Consider the following 13,166-nt stretch of genomic DNA (forward strand, 5'->3'; position numbering starts at 1 on the left):
TGCTGGATCTTACACTGAGCCTGTGCTGAGAAAAGGCTCTTGCTGTATTACTTCATTCTGGACTATGACTTTTTCATTGTTCAAGTTGCCTGTTACTGCTATGTTTAAGCTGTGTTGACAGACTGCAAAGATAAGGTGTAGTGGAATGTTCTTTGAAATAAAATCGTTATTCAGAACAACTAAGAGCATGCTGGGATTGTGTTTTCCAATACAACTTTCAGTATTTCTTTCAAGTGCTTTAATTGCAGCCGTAGTGAATATGAAACAGCGATTTTCTGTCCCTTTCTTCCTCTGATTTGCAAGTGGGTGTTGTGATTTTGGCTGGGCCTGGAAGGAAACTTGCCGTGTTGTGAATGTTCTTTCTTGGAAATTGCCTTCCTTTCCGGATTGAGATGGGAGCAATCCCTTTGATTGATTATCTCTCATATTTACTCATACTCTAACGAAGTGTAGCCAGAGGAGTTCCTCCTGTCATCTCCTCATCCTCAGCTATTGGAAACTGATTCCACTTTCACAAGAAGGAGCAGCAATATGGGGTGTTCCTACAAGCAATAGGATGGTATTGTTAATCTCTATGTCCTGTCTCTTGAATTTTGATCTGGGAGAAAGGAATGACAAGCCTGTGAAGTGAACAAGCTGGTGTCTGTTCTGGGTGCAGAATTCAGGGCCAGGAAAGGACTAGGCTGAGAAATCTTCAAGCAGTGGCCAAAGCCCGGTGCATGAGAAGGAAAGTGGTAAGAGCCTATAAAGGTCAGAAAAAGACAAACCGAAACCTGCAACTTTTTTTTCTGCAAATCTCATGCGAGGATTGCCTGATGACTTTTTTGATACCGTTCGGATTGGCACTGTGTAGAAATGGCTGTGTCTAAGGATTCGCATTCTGGTTTAAACAAACCTTGAAGTGGGTGTGTGGTGTGTAAGATTAAGTCCCTAGAGCTGGATGATGAGTTCAGTGGGGGATACTGGACACTTCAGAGAAATTGTAAAGGCCAGTAGCAGTTGGTGCTGAGAAATGTTGGAGAATGGCCTGATTACAGGTAAGAACCGCATCATCTGACCTGAGCCTTTGTGCTGCTTTCCCAATAGAAGCGTGAAAGCTTTTGATACATGAGCACACTGCAGAAATAGCTGAACTGCCACTGGCCTGAACCACCTTCTTCTAACGTTGCTTCTAAGTCAGTAAGACCAGCTAAAGTGGCTTTGGACCCAAACTGGTTTTCTTTGTGTTACTGCTCCATGACACAGGCTCTTCAGCACCAGTGAACTTGCAGCTTGTGAACTGCTTGGGCTCAGAGTGCTCATGTATTTTCTTTGAGTGTTTTATAGCACTTTAAGACATGAGTTATCCACATGCGCCAGTATAGCCTCCTGGAGACAGGATTAAGATTCCCCTGCCTTTGACTTCAAATTTTTGAAACAGGGAATAAGAGTGCAGCTGAATTTAACATGGAAAAATGAGTACAGCGATGTTCCTGTAAAAGAAAAACACCATCTGCTTTAGTCACCTTTCAAGGGATGTATTTACAGGCACCTCAGGGAATTATCAATGAACAGCAGGGAACAATTCTTTCAGTTTGATTTTAATGTGTTTTGCTCATCTATCTGATGGTATAAGCAGCTGTGTAGATTGTGGCATTCAAATGGCTTGGAATAAAGTTATTTCCAACAAAACTGAGCTGCCCTAAAACAACAAGAAATATTGAAGTAGTTTTGCAATTATGTTTTTGCTTCTGAAATAAAATCACAATTTTTCTTCTAACTCTTCACCCTTGCTGCCCTCCTATAATAGTAAACATCTGTCCTGAACAGGTTTGATTTTACAGCTCAGCGTGAGAAGCCAAATAATGAGGAAAATGCTACAAATGACGTCAAATAGATATTGTCACCTATTTGGGAGAGTATTACAATAACCATGTCAATCCCAGTTCTGCAGGCTGTTTGTGCCTATGGTTTTCACTGTGTTTTAAAACATCCAGTCAGTGGTGTAGTTTCCTTTCTGTGAAGCTGAGGAAGGATTATCTGGGGAGCAATCAGCTTTGAATGACACACCTGGGGCCAATGTGATCTCTGGCAAGGATGAAAACCAGTGAGGTGATGCTGGAGCCAGATCTCTGAAGATATTCCAGTTGATGGGTGCCCGCAGAAAACAGCCATGCAATTAATGCAGCTATATGTCGAACTCATAAATTACACATGAAAAGCCACCTCTCATTTTTTTCTTAAATAACAAGCAACAGATTTGTGTCCTTTGAGAAGGCTGCTCTCTGCTGCGGCAACCCTTGGAAATGGCTTAGTCTGAAATGTTACGCTTGGTTTGATTGTCAATGTTAAAAAGCATTTTATGAAAAATATTCTTAGTTATGAGAAAATTTTGAGACTTTGGAGGTGAAATGCTTCTACTGTGGTTTTTACCACAACACTGTTCAACCTACAGTGACAGACAGTATAAAGAAGTGTGTGATGAGCATGGGGGCCTCACCTGGAGGATTAATTATGTTGCCAGTGTTTGAGATCTGAACAGTAGCTGAGCCCCATAATATTAAGAGGTACACAGCAGAGGAGCAGTACTCAATCTGTACCCTCTGGCTTTGCAGAATCATAGAATCCTTCAGGTTGGAAAAGACCTTTAAGATAGAGTCTAACCATAAACATAACACTGTCAAGTCCACTTCTAAACCAAGTCCCTAAGTGCCACATCTACACGTCTTTTAAACACCTCCAGGGATGTTGACTCCACCACTTCCCTGGTCAGGCTGTTCCAATGCCTGACAACCCTTTCTGTGAATATTTTTTTCCTGATATCCAATCTAAACCTCCCCTGGTGCAACTTGAGGCCATTTCCTCTCATCCCATCACTTGTTACTCAGGAGAAGAGACCAACACCCTCCATGCTACAACCTCCTTTCAAGTAGCTGTAGACAGCGATCAGGTCTCTCCTCAGCCTCCTTTTCTGCAGACAAAATTAACCCATTTCCCTTGGCTGCTCCTCACAGTACTTTTCTCTGTATCTTCTCTTTCTGTCTTGTCGTCTCTTTTTTTTTTTTTCTCCCTCTGGTGACAGATGTTACTGATTCATAGAAATAACAGAAATCATTTCCAGCTTGGATTTTGTAAGGTGTAAAGCCAGCTGGGCCAAGTGCGTCCCCAGCTACAAGACTGCCATAGAAGACCATGGGGTTACATCAGAGATAACCATGATCAACAAGACTTCGTTTTTGTAAACATCCCCTCCTCACCAGGGTAACTAACTCCCAGAGGGCTCTCGTACAAGTGGGGATTTCTCCGTCTCTCTCCCTGCCTCTCTCTTAGCACTCTGCATGAGCACTGAGCAGTTTCAAAGTATGCTGCTGCCTCATCTGTGAGGGGATCAGAGCTTCCCTGGAACAGGATGGATCCCCAGAGAGAGACTCCCGAGAAAAACAACACAGAGCATCTAATTGGTAAGCCTTACTTTGTGTGTTTTTTCTTAATGATTATAAAAAAGAGCAAAGCTAACAAAAAAAAAAAAAGGTACATTTGATCCCAGGCATTCATCGTGTCTCCCACTTAGGCTGGAGATGAAAATTCAGAATCTGCCACTGTGAGTGACAAAGCAAATCACCTCAAACTGCCCCGCCAGCATGCGTCAGCGTCTACCTTCCTGCAAAATGACCCCAGGGACTAAAATGGCTGATTATATTGATATGCTTCTGCATGTAGGCATGGAGTGGAAAGGGAAAACTATGAGTTAGTTAGGGAAGGCAGAATAATTTTTCAGCCCCCAAAGGACACTTGATGGGTTTGGAATTGTGTAATCAACACCTGGTTCTTTCTTCAAGCAAGGGAACTGATGGCAAACCAAGTTGTTACTGGCAATGTGTGCTGTTTTCACCCACTGTGTCTGGCCATAAGTATGGATAGTGCAGTGGAACAAGCATGAGTCTCGGCAGAACTGATTTGGGTACTTGTAGAAAGCAGGAGGGTACATAGTGGTTACAAGAGGCTGAGTCTGCTCCATCTCTTTGTTACTGTAAGAGACTTGAGAGATTTTTGCCTGCAGTTCTTTATATTCTTCACAAAACAACCTGGACATGAGCTTTTCATTTGCTTTTCAAGTTTGACACATCGTGATTTTGTGTATCGAGTGTGTTCATGATGTACCATGACGAGTGTATCAAGAAAAAACAAAGTGAATCTTGCAGGTGTCCTGGACCTTTCCCACAACTGCTGATTGCTAAGCTCTCACATTTTGCAGTGCATTTGCAGCTCTTGGTTTGCCCTGGACTGTAGACCCAAGTGAGGTTTTTTGTTGGTAACAACTATTGTAATTCATACACAGGCATGGCAAAAACAGTTCACTGGTATGTTGGGTTGTAACTGTTTCTTACTCTTCACTACTATGGTTTTCCATTTGCCTTGTCGTTAAATGGTTTGAAACTTCAGGGTAACCAGAACGTTTTTGGTAGTTTTCGGAGAGCTAGGTCTGGATTTACTATTAGGAAGGCATACTTTCATATCCTACTTTTCTCATTGGAATCTACATTTTTAGCTGGTGTTGGGATCTCTAGGACAGTTCTCATGGAGAAGGATTCAGCTGTACTTTGTCAGGATTTTGTTGTGTGCTTTTTGCCCATAGTGGTGATAGATGATAGATGATATCTTGACCCCGTACCTCTTCTCAGCTGCTCAAATATCAGTCTGCAGAGGGAGGGCATTTGTTCCCAGCCATCCCCCCACCCGTGGATTGTGTTTTTCCCACCAAATATCTTCACAGTGGTCTCAGGTGGATGATGGCAGATAATGCTACAATCCAAAATTGCTTTTGAGGAGGTTCTTCATAAACAAGTTTGGCACTGGAGAAAAAGATCTTAAGACATTTTTCTGTAAGCTAATCATTTAGGTGAAATAGAGTGCAAAGTGTTGAGTTCTGCTGAAAAAAAAGGTCCCTTCATGATTAATTTGCCCAAGTTTCAGATTAAGAATGATGAAGAATGCCCATTCCATGACTTTCCTTGATCTCTTGCAGCAGTAAAACAATTAGAGATTTTCACACTGAATCTTCAAAGTCCTATCTTCCTACACATGGCCTTAAGGTTTGCATGGTAATTTGCTCAGGGGAGCTCCTCAAATCATTCCTACCACTGACTGCAGAATGGCTGATGATACCTCATGAAGCAACCAGGGATTGCAGATCACTTTTTGCTGGAAAGGGTCAGGAGGAAAGCTGGGGTCCCAGGGCAGCAATTCTGCACCCAGCTCTCAGGGAAGCCTGAAACTTGGCCTTCTTGGATGCAAATGTATTTACGTGTGAGTGATTTAACCTGCAGCAGGGACCTCAGAAGCAGGATGGACAAAACTGCAGCAGCAAAGGGCTTGGTGGTAACACCCAGGTTTGCAGTTCCCATTGCCAGCAGGCACAGCCCAGCTTATGTGAGAGAGGAAGGAGCTGCAGGAGGGCTGGGTTGTGTCTCCTCCTCCCTCTGAGGTTTCTGGGGGTTTTCTGACAAACCTGTCAGTCCTGCTCTGCTGGTCTGTTAGCTTGTGCCTTACATATCAGGTAGCCTCATGCTGTTTCATTGTGGTCACGAGTTTTTTCTCACAAAGTATAAAATGGGTTGTTTTATTTTCTACTTATCAGTTTCTATCTCCATATGAGTTTTATTTGATGTCAGAAATTCCCAGTGCTGCCCTATACCTTTGAAGTATAATAACATATCAAAATCACGCTGCATCTTTCCATCAGCATGGGAGAAGTTCTCTGAAGAGACCGCTGAGCCTTCGTCCCTCTCTCCTGCCTCCTCCCTTGCATTGGGAAACACAAGCTGTGGTATTCAGCTTCCCATCTGCTGAAGCTCATGCCTGTAAAAATCCTCTTCTGGCCCAAACCTGGCAGCCAGGCAGCCTTTGGGGCTAGACCCACCTGCATCCCTGCTGCGTTTGCTTTTCTCTTGACCTTCCCGATCCAAGGCATTTCTGCATTTAGCAAAATTCAGTTGACCTTGCAGCACTCTGTTCTGGTGGCAGGACTGTCCTGTTTCACTCCTCACCTTCTGCCATTGTCTGTTTTTCAAGGACCTCAGAAGCTCCAGCTGCTCTTCTCTTCAAAGTGCAGCTGCTCCTTGATCACCTGTTCCTTATAAAGAGCCTTGAGACCTTTTAGTGCTTGAAAAATAACTCATCTCTTCCTTACCTTCAGGCACTAAAATAATGAAATTATTTTGATATATTTTGCTTTCATTATAATGAAATTTTGGGATGAGACAAGCTGAATACAGTGAGACACCTGCTCAGAATGCATGGGCATGCATTTTGACAAGCAGCGATGTTGAAGCTTATGGTCCAGTTGTTGAATTGATCCACCAATATTTCTCAAAATGTTCATCTAAAGACAGCAGGAATTCCCCTCATTTTCTTTATTGCCTGTTTCACACAAACTAAACCTTTTGCCCCAGCCACATTGCACTAACAGAGATTCATATCCGTGGGTACTCCACTCAGTGATTTATTTCTCCTTCACAGCCCCCAGCTTTGACAATGCCTTTCATTTTTTCTCTTTCTTTGCTGTTGCAAAATGTACTTTCTGAACCTTTTAACCTCTTAGGAAGAAGGTCCATAGGGCTGGATGTTTCATTAGGCCTTTTATGGTTTTCTGTGAGTGATGAGTGGGTGGAACAGGGAATGAGTCCCTATGGACTTTGCAGTCCCTCAAGGTCTATGTTCCTTGGATAATCTTCAAAATTTGCATCCCTTGCTCTTTTTTTTTTTTTTAAATAGCTGACAGGCGGGAAGGAATTGGTGTCTGTGGCTGGATTTTGGTTTCCCTTTCATTCCTCCTGGTGCTTATTACCTTTCCTATTTCCATCTGGGCATGTATCAAGGTAAGCTTGTGGGATTTGAGGCATGTAAAGAACACTCTATTATCATCACTGTTACTTAAGTTTATTGATTTATTAATTTATTAAGACACAACACTTCACATTAATTTTCTGGAAATCATAAGGGCTTGTAGTGAAGATGTGGCCTGGGACTGAGATCCATGTTCTTCCACTGACTTGCTATATCACCACAGTTTACTAATTTAATTTCTTCCAATCTCAACTTCCGTCATTAGTTAAACTCCCCTGCTTTACAACACTGTGAGAACTTCTGAAGAATTCATATTTGATGCTGCCAGCAATAGCGATTAACATGAGTACATAGGAACACGGGTCCCTTCATTGAACAACTATATAACCTAAACCTACAAAAAGTCCCTTCAAGACATGGCCATAATATGATGAATTTAAAGCAATTTTTAGGGGTGAGTTACTAGGATGATTGCTCAGAGCACCAGGCCTTGAGTAGTCCTGATACACTAACCAAAGTAGTTATCTGGATTACCTGAGGTGAGACATACGTTACCTGCAGCTCCTCTGAGTGTGGTACTAACATTGAGAGAGTTGTGGGTAACCTTGTTAGATCAGTAGCAATTACTTCATATTTGTTCTGATTTTTAACCTGTTTGTAGGGCCAGGGTCTGAGTTTTTCTAGCAAAGCATGAGGTGAGGAGAAGACGTAAAATGCCTAGTGATTTGCATCTTTGTTGGTTCCTATATTATTTGCACTTCTTTCACATTTAATATAGATGCCAAAGATTTTTAAAAAATGGACCAGAGATCTAGAATAGAATTAGTTATAAAATTCTAAATCTAAAATATTTTCCTAGATTATCAGAGAATATGAACGTGCTGTTGTATTTCGACTGGGACGTATAGTGTCTAAGAAAGCAAAGGGACCAGGTGAGTGCATGCAGTTTTATTCTGTTCAGATGCACTGTTTTTGTTTTATTACGATACACTTTGTTCACACAGAGAATTGCAGAGGTTCATGAAATCCTTCTTCATAGCATAGTGGGGGGATGAGATGGTCCTCTCTGCTGCAGGTCCTTTAAGGCCACTCCCCTGTCCCAGCACAACATCGAAGCCTGAAGACCTTGATACCAGGTATGGCTTTGCTGTTGAGTAGGCTGGACAACAGGAGGTTGAACTCATGCTGCAGACACTGGCATGAGACCAGGGAAGTTTATATGCAGTTTTCAGATCTGCCACAGACTTTGAGTGACCGTGGCCACGCTCCCTGTACCTTTCTTCCAATGCTGCTTGTTGCTGCCAGCTCTTTAGCTGTCTTCTGCTCTGAAAATTGTAAATGTGTCGGGGCAGGAACACCGTGCATCTCTACAGAGTTTGTTACAGTCACCTAGGATCTGGTTGCAAATCACAAACAGAAACCAAACCAAATGACACAAGGTATTTGTATTGGTGCAGTTACTGCTTCTGTGCAATGAAACTGGGCAAACTGGAACTTGAAATAAGAAGAAAATGTCCTTTTCAGGTGCCGTCCTTTCATAGCCTTCAATAGCCATGTGGTCCAAAGAGCAGCTAGGGCAGGTGCAGAGCTCTTCTGTGTGGCTCTGGGCACCTTAGCAAGGTACTGAAATTAGAAGAGTATCTATGTTAGGTTTCCTTCTCTAGTGAAGTGAGGGGAGAGTGGGGACTCATTCACAGGATGTGTCAGATCTTGGGACGGTGTTCTATATGTGGGGGCCTATAGGTGTTGTAGGAATCTGGACCTGGGGGATGTCTATCCTGGGGACACACATGCTGTACCATAAATAGCAAAAAAAAATATTTAAAAAGAGGCAAATTAAACTAAGGCATGGAAGGAATTTTTTGCCAAAGTCTCATGGCAGATTTGAGACCAAAACTGCAATCTGCCCATTCCCAGTCAAGAGCCCTAGGTCATTAAGCTCTAATAAATTCATGTTATTTGCAGATATCTGCATTTCCCTCAGTTATTTGAAATAAAATGCCTCACTACCATCACCTCCTGTAACAGAAAGGACAGCTTTAGTAATGAGATGGGCTCATTCCCCACCCTGTGGATATTTCAATCTGTTTGCTTTGTACTTGTTTCTAGACTTAGATTCCAGAAGCTTTTAATCTAATTATTTTTATTTTTCAGGTCTGGTCCTCATACTTCCATGTACAGATACGTTTGTCAAGGTTGATCTTAGAACGGTTACCTGTAACATTCCTCCACAAGAGGTAACTAGCAGCCATCTAAGACATAAAAGATAGAGCTGATTCATAGTACAAACAAAAATAATGCAGGGGTTTTATAGTCTTGCAGCTGTGAGCTACCATACAGAATTTAGCTTATTTGCTGTATCTTCTGACTTCTGAACTGCTTACAAAACCTCTTCTACTTATGAAATCTTGCAGACACATCACTGCAGGTCAAGCAAACTCCTCTTGCTGATGTTCAGAACTGTGAGATAAAAGGGACTGGGCAAGTAGAACTGCAAATGGGGGATGGAGAGGATAAGAGAGGAGAGGCTAAATAATTTCCAATTTTATTGTTATTATTCCATACATGGAAATGAAGCAATAGACTCATGTAAGATACCAGAAATTAATATTCTAGTAAAATTGGATCTGACATGAAGCTCATCATTCAAAAAACCCTTCACAGATGTTGTAGTCACTGCTTGAAGATGTGCACACTCTACATGTTTCTGAAAAGGCAAATTACATATGGGGAACAAATTAACAAGAACTAGCAGAGCATCATCTACAAAACCCAAATCCAAGCAAGAATGGGGGATGTATCTTTAGGCATTTTATTGACAAACATTGACTGAAGAATTCAATCTGAAAAAACAGCTGATGAGAAATTCCTGTCCTGATAAAGCTTTAGGTCTGCGTGGGCCCAGGCTCACTGCAGTGTGACGCTTCTGCTCGTGGAGCTGGCATTGCTGTCCCCTTCCTTATACGAGGAGCAGAGGGGGAAGAGATGTCCCCAGGACTCCTTTGGCCCCCAGGATTGCCTGTTGTGTTTCCCAGGAGCTGTTCCTCAGACCGTCATCTTTGTGTAAACACAAAGAGCCTATCCTCAGAGTGCAGGTTACAGGGGTACATGTGGTGGAATGGAAAATGGCTCCTCCAAAATGGGAGGCTGGAAGGAAGACCGTGGCAGCACTTGTGCTGTATAAGACTTAGCACCTTTTGCAAGGCTTCTGCAGTGGTTGGCAAGGCTTCTGTGAAGCATTTACTTGCAGACAAAAGATGCTGAGGAGAGAAGAGATAGTGGAGCATCATCAGTGCTCCACTGAGGCCAACTGCTTGCTGAGGCACGGGGGATTTGTCTGGCAAAAGATTACATAACTCCTCTATAAATACTTAAACGTTTTTCAGAGTTTCTTCTCATAATTTCTTGCACTTTGCTTTTCATTTTTCTTTCAATTTGCTGGTGTTTCTTACAAATACATTGTTTAAGGGAAGTAGCACAGATCTTCCAAACTGCATGCAATGTGTGAAATCATTAATGACCCTTTCTACAAGAAAGGAAGAGGATAACTATCATTTATTATTGCAGAAGAAATTAATCTAAGTTATGAGATTCGTTTACTATTGAAGCAGTTGTTTAAAGACCATGTACAACACTTTGCCCTAGTTTAAACTTTAGTGATGCTGGATAGCTTCCTTGAAGTCATTTCTGAGGGAAATTACAAACTGAAATAAATTCTTAGTTTCCCTGCATTATCAGAGCCTTTTCCTCACTAAGGGGAAAAAAATTTATCCCCCTTCCTTGGCAAAGGATGTCCTATTGGATCCTTCTCTAATTCTGTACACTGCTTGAATGCAGATTCTCACGAAAGATGCCGTTACCACCCAAGTGGATGGGGTGGTGTACTACAGGATCCACAGTGCTGTCAGCGCCGTTGCTAATGTCACCGATGTCCACTCAGCCACCTTCCTCTTGGCACAGACAACCCTGAGAAACGTGCTGGGCACACAGAGCTTGGCTCAGCTGCTGGCAAGTCGTGAGGAGATTGCACACAGTATCCAGGTAAATCTGGCTCTCAGAATTCATTGACAAGCATGGAGATGTGTTCTGGGGAGTACCAAATCAGACATAATCTCTATTTCTTTTTTCAACATTGTTTACAAAATTTTCCTTTTGTTCAATTATGTATCTCTTTCCCTAGGGCCAGAAAAAGTTATCCTAAACATATTTCCACAGGTTCTTGTAGAAGAATTATTTCCTATCACAAAGCAAGGAAGATTTTGAAATTATCCAGTAATGAATAAGTCAGTTTAGTCTTTGCACAGAGGCTGGTATAACTGGTGAGAACGAAGTGTCTGCTGCTTGTGGGAAGATCTATCTTGAGCAGACCTCTGATTGAGTTTTAGTCAAGGCAAGGCTTGTATCATCTTCTGTCGTAACAACCAATAGTCATCTGTTACGGTTTGTTTGTTTGTTTGTTGGATTTTTTTTATTATTTTTTTATTTTATTGGGCAGCCAAGGAGGGAGCAGAGAAGAAATCCAGCACCTGATTTACTGTTTTCAGTCAGAGACAAAGTGTAGTCAAATCAAAGAGAGGTTGAACCATCTCCAGCCAGGAGAGCAGCTTTGAGCCGAGTAGGGACATAACAGTGACATGGGTTGCAGTAGTGCCAAGGACCACAGAGAGTTTGCCAGTGCTGCAGGGCTGTGCTGTGTCTTTTACCCATAATGTGCTTTTGCATGTGCTTTTACAGCATTGTGCACTTTTAGGAAGTTGCTGTAGTAATACTTTGTACAAGGGAGAAGTTCAATAAGTGCCCACCTAAAGGAAGGATGTGGATCATAATTTAGGAGGCAGTAGAAAAGTCACACAGGAGACAGTGGTGCTGACTGGTGAGAGTTCCATAAGGTTGTTGTACCCACTGTACAGACACCACGTTGGATGTTATTGCCCCGTAGGGCTCCTTCTTCTGCTGTGCAGGTTGTCAGGCTGCCTCTCCTTCTGTCCCAGCAGCAGAATTCATCTCCTGACTTTCTCTCTGCCATCACTGTGCTCTTGATGGTGGGTTTTGTCTTTGTCCCCAAGGCTATCCTTGACAGTGCCACGGAGCAGTGGGGAATCAAAGTGGCCCGAGTGGAGATCAAAGACGTCAGGATTCCTGTGGCCATGCAGAGGGCAATGGCAGCTGAAGCAGAGGCTGCTCGAGAGGCAAGAGCTAAGGTGAGACCCATGGCAATGTCTACTCCCACACTCTTGTGTCCTTGTCTCAGGCATCCAAGCACCTGTTTGTTTTCTCCTCATTGTAAAGGTGCATTTTCCCACTATGGGCAGCATCACAGCGCCATTTCCATTTCTCTTACTTTGCAGGTTGTGGCAGCAGAGGGAGAAAAGAATGCTTCTAAAGCCCTCAAGCAGGCCTCCATGGTGCTGGCTGAGTCTCCAGCAGGTCTTCAGCTGCGCTACCTACAAACATTAACAACCTTGGCAACAGAGAATAATTCCACCATTGTCTTTCCTCTCCCTATAGATATGCTCGAGAGTTTGGGGCAGAAAAACAGAGGGGGATAGAGATTGTTCAGTTCTAGCTCCTTGGGCAGAGAGATTTAAAGGAACCAAGAAGTTCCACAATACCAGCATTAAGACTGAAGCATGTTTGTGTCCTCTGTACCAAAAATAAGAGTAAAAATAGTTTAGTAACCACACATAGCTCCCACATTAGGAGACTGCATTTGCAAAATTCAAGCACTAAGCAGTTTTATCTTAGACTCATCTTCCAGCAAAATGGAAGGAAATATGTAAAATGTAAGGAAATATGTAAAATGTAAGAAAATATGTAAAATGCATGTTAGACCTAACATGAAATGTTAGTGATGCTTTCACCACGTTTTACAGAGTCTTGAGTGTATAAATTATTTGGTGATTTGTCTCTTAAGCAAGACCCTCAGCTCTTGATGTACTCCACATAGCAAAGGGGTCACATACTGGTATTTAACTCAAGTCTTGCGGAGTGGAAAGAAGGATTTGGCCTCTAACCTTAGAGGCATTCTTTCATAACTATTAGCAGAATTACTGGATAATTGGTATGTCAGTGGAACAGCCTATTATTTATCATATATGAGTAGAAATTAGCACTTGCTTTACTGACTTCAGCTGGATTTTGACATGTCACTGACATTTCTGTAAGCTCTGTAATAAAAGGAAGATAACATATGTCCAGGCATTACAGCCACATTTCCTAAATCTGAAAGCTGGGGCAAACTCTGAGGAAAACATCTTGTCCTATGAAAATTTAAGTGTCCGTCTTGCACTTTCAGGAGGTTTCTTATCATCCTTTGCAGTCATCATGGAGTAGTGGTGCAG

The 13,166-nt window shown here is 42.4% G+C and overlaps 1 protein-coding gene across 1 annotated transcript; it reads left to right on the top strand.

The window, feature by feature from the left end:
• Nucleotides 1-3,173: 3,173 nt before the first annotated feature.
• Nucleotides 3,174-12,374, top strand: STOML3 (stomatin like 3; the record flags this gene model as incomplete). The annotated part of the gene is made up of 7 exons (XM_080359338.1): nt 3,174-3,440; nt 6,754-6,857; nt 7,685-7,757; nt 8,980-9,062; nt 10,663-10,866; nt 11,892-12,026; nt 12,174-12,374. The coding sequence occupies exons 1-7, from the start codon at nt 3,389-3,391 to the stop codon at nt 12,372-12,374; spliced, it is 852 nt and encodes a 283-aa protein (XP_080215464.1). The 5' UTR covers nt 3,174-3,388.
• Between the last annotated feature and the right edge of the window lie 792 nt (nt 12,375-13,166).

Source organism: Nesoenas mayeri, assembly GCF_963082525.1.
Source record: "Nesoenas mayeri genome assembly, chromosome: 1".
NCBI lineage: Eukaryota > Metazoa > Chordata > Aves > Columbiformes > Columbidae > Nesoenas > Nesoenas mayeri.